Source organism: Camelina sativa, chromosome 6 (genome assembly GCF_000633955.1).
Source record: "Camelina sativa cultivar DH55 chromosome 6, Cs, whole genome shotgun sequence".
Taxonomy (NCBI): domain Eukaryota; kingdom Viridiplantae; phylum Streptophyta; class Magnoliopsida; order Brassicales; family Brassicaceae; genus Camelina; species Camelina sativa.
In genome coordinates this window covers 5,321,917-5,323,312 of record NC_025690.1, presented here as the reverse complement: position 1 = coordinate 5,323,312, position 1,396 = coordinate 5,321,917, and the positions used below count along the sequence as shown (strand labels likewise).

General features: G+C 30.6%; 1 protein-coding gene across 1 annotated transcript in view; it reads right to left on the bottom strand.

Moving 5' to 3' along the window:
• The window catches only part of LOC104790462 (WAT1-related protein At3g28130), a 3,786-nt gene extending 3,336 nt beyond the window's left edge, over positions 1–450 (bottom strand). The window contains exon 1 of the mRNA XM_010516221.2: positions 119–450. Within this exon, the coding sequence (XP_010514523.1) occupies positions 119–312 (194 nt within the window). The 5' untranslated portion in view covers positions 313–450. The remainder of the gene's footprint in view (positions 1–118) is intronic.

Here is a 1,396-nt window from a genome sequence, read left to right as displayed (position 1 = left end):
AAAAAAAAAAAAAAAAAAAAAAAAAAAACAAATCATCAAATGAATTTTTTTGACAAAACAAGAAACAATCAAATATAGTTGATCAACTGTTGTTTTTTTAAAGTTAAAATTTAGAAACCTGTAAGAGAAGATGTGAGGAGCAAGAAGAACAAGAGAGCCAATGAGATAAGAATAGACAAGGAATGTATAAGAATTAAGGCCTTTTAAATTTGCTGCTTTAAACAGAGTATTCATCACAACATTTCCGGTTTCAGTCGCCAACATCGCCGTCAATAACGCGGCGTCTCTCCCACGGAGACTAATGGAGGCCATTTTTCGTAAAAAAGATAGCAAGTTTAATGTGTGCAACGGAGAGAAGCCTTATAAAACTCTAGCAGATTTCTTTAAAAAATATCATTTATTAAAACTTTGGTGGACCTTCCTATCATTTGGTCTCTCTCTCCTAGTTGTAGTGTGGGATGATAATTTGAATAATTTATATTTGTTCATGCTTATTGGACCTTCTCAAGCATTGTATTTCTTTTTGTTTACTAATGAACAAAATTGAGTAACAATCTCATAAACCTAAATATTTAAATTAAATTCATATAGCCATAACTCAACATGTATCAAGAGGGTTACAACTATATGGGCTAAGAGCAGACCTAAGCTAAAATTAAGAAAACCTAGCGGATGCTTTTGTCAACACCATTGATGGACGATAGTGATGAGAAATTCCTTTAAATACCACTAAAAATGTTTTTTTTCCAAAATTATCACAAATACAAAAAAATTGATTTTTAAAGATGTAAAACATTTTTTTTTTATATTTGGGTTGACATATTTAGTGTTAAGATACAGTTTTTAGGGGTAGGGTTTAGTATTTAGAAATTAAGAATTAATTTTTAGTATTAGAACTTTAATTCAATTATGAAGTATTTTTGGAAAAAATTATATTTTAATGGTATTTTTGGAAAAAAAACTAAATTGTAGTATTTCTGGAATAAAAATCTATTTTAATGGTATTTATGACAATTGACATTTCGTTATTATGTTTATGATATATAATCTCTCGTGCAATCAAATTATTGTGGTGGCGTTGTAAGGGTTGAGGGATATGACACTTTGCTTCATCCGTATCACAGGCTTGGAGAGATCTCTCGTGTAAAATTTTGGTGGACCTTCCTCCAATCATTTGGTCTCTCCATGTTGACTTGTACGTGAAATGATAATTTGAATCATTTATATTTGCGCATGCTTATTGGACCTTCCCAAGCATGGTACTTTTTCCCCCTAAGCCCTGCAAAATCCTGGATCGAACAAATCCGATCCCTAACTCATTATTCTAAAATTAGAATTAATAAGGACATTTTCAAAAATACCTTTTTTTAATCATAACAACCGAAACCTAACCTAC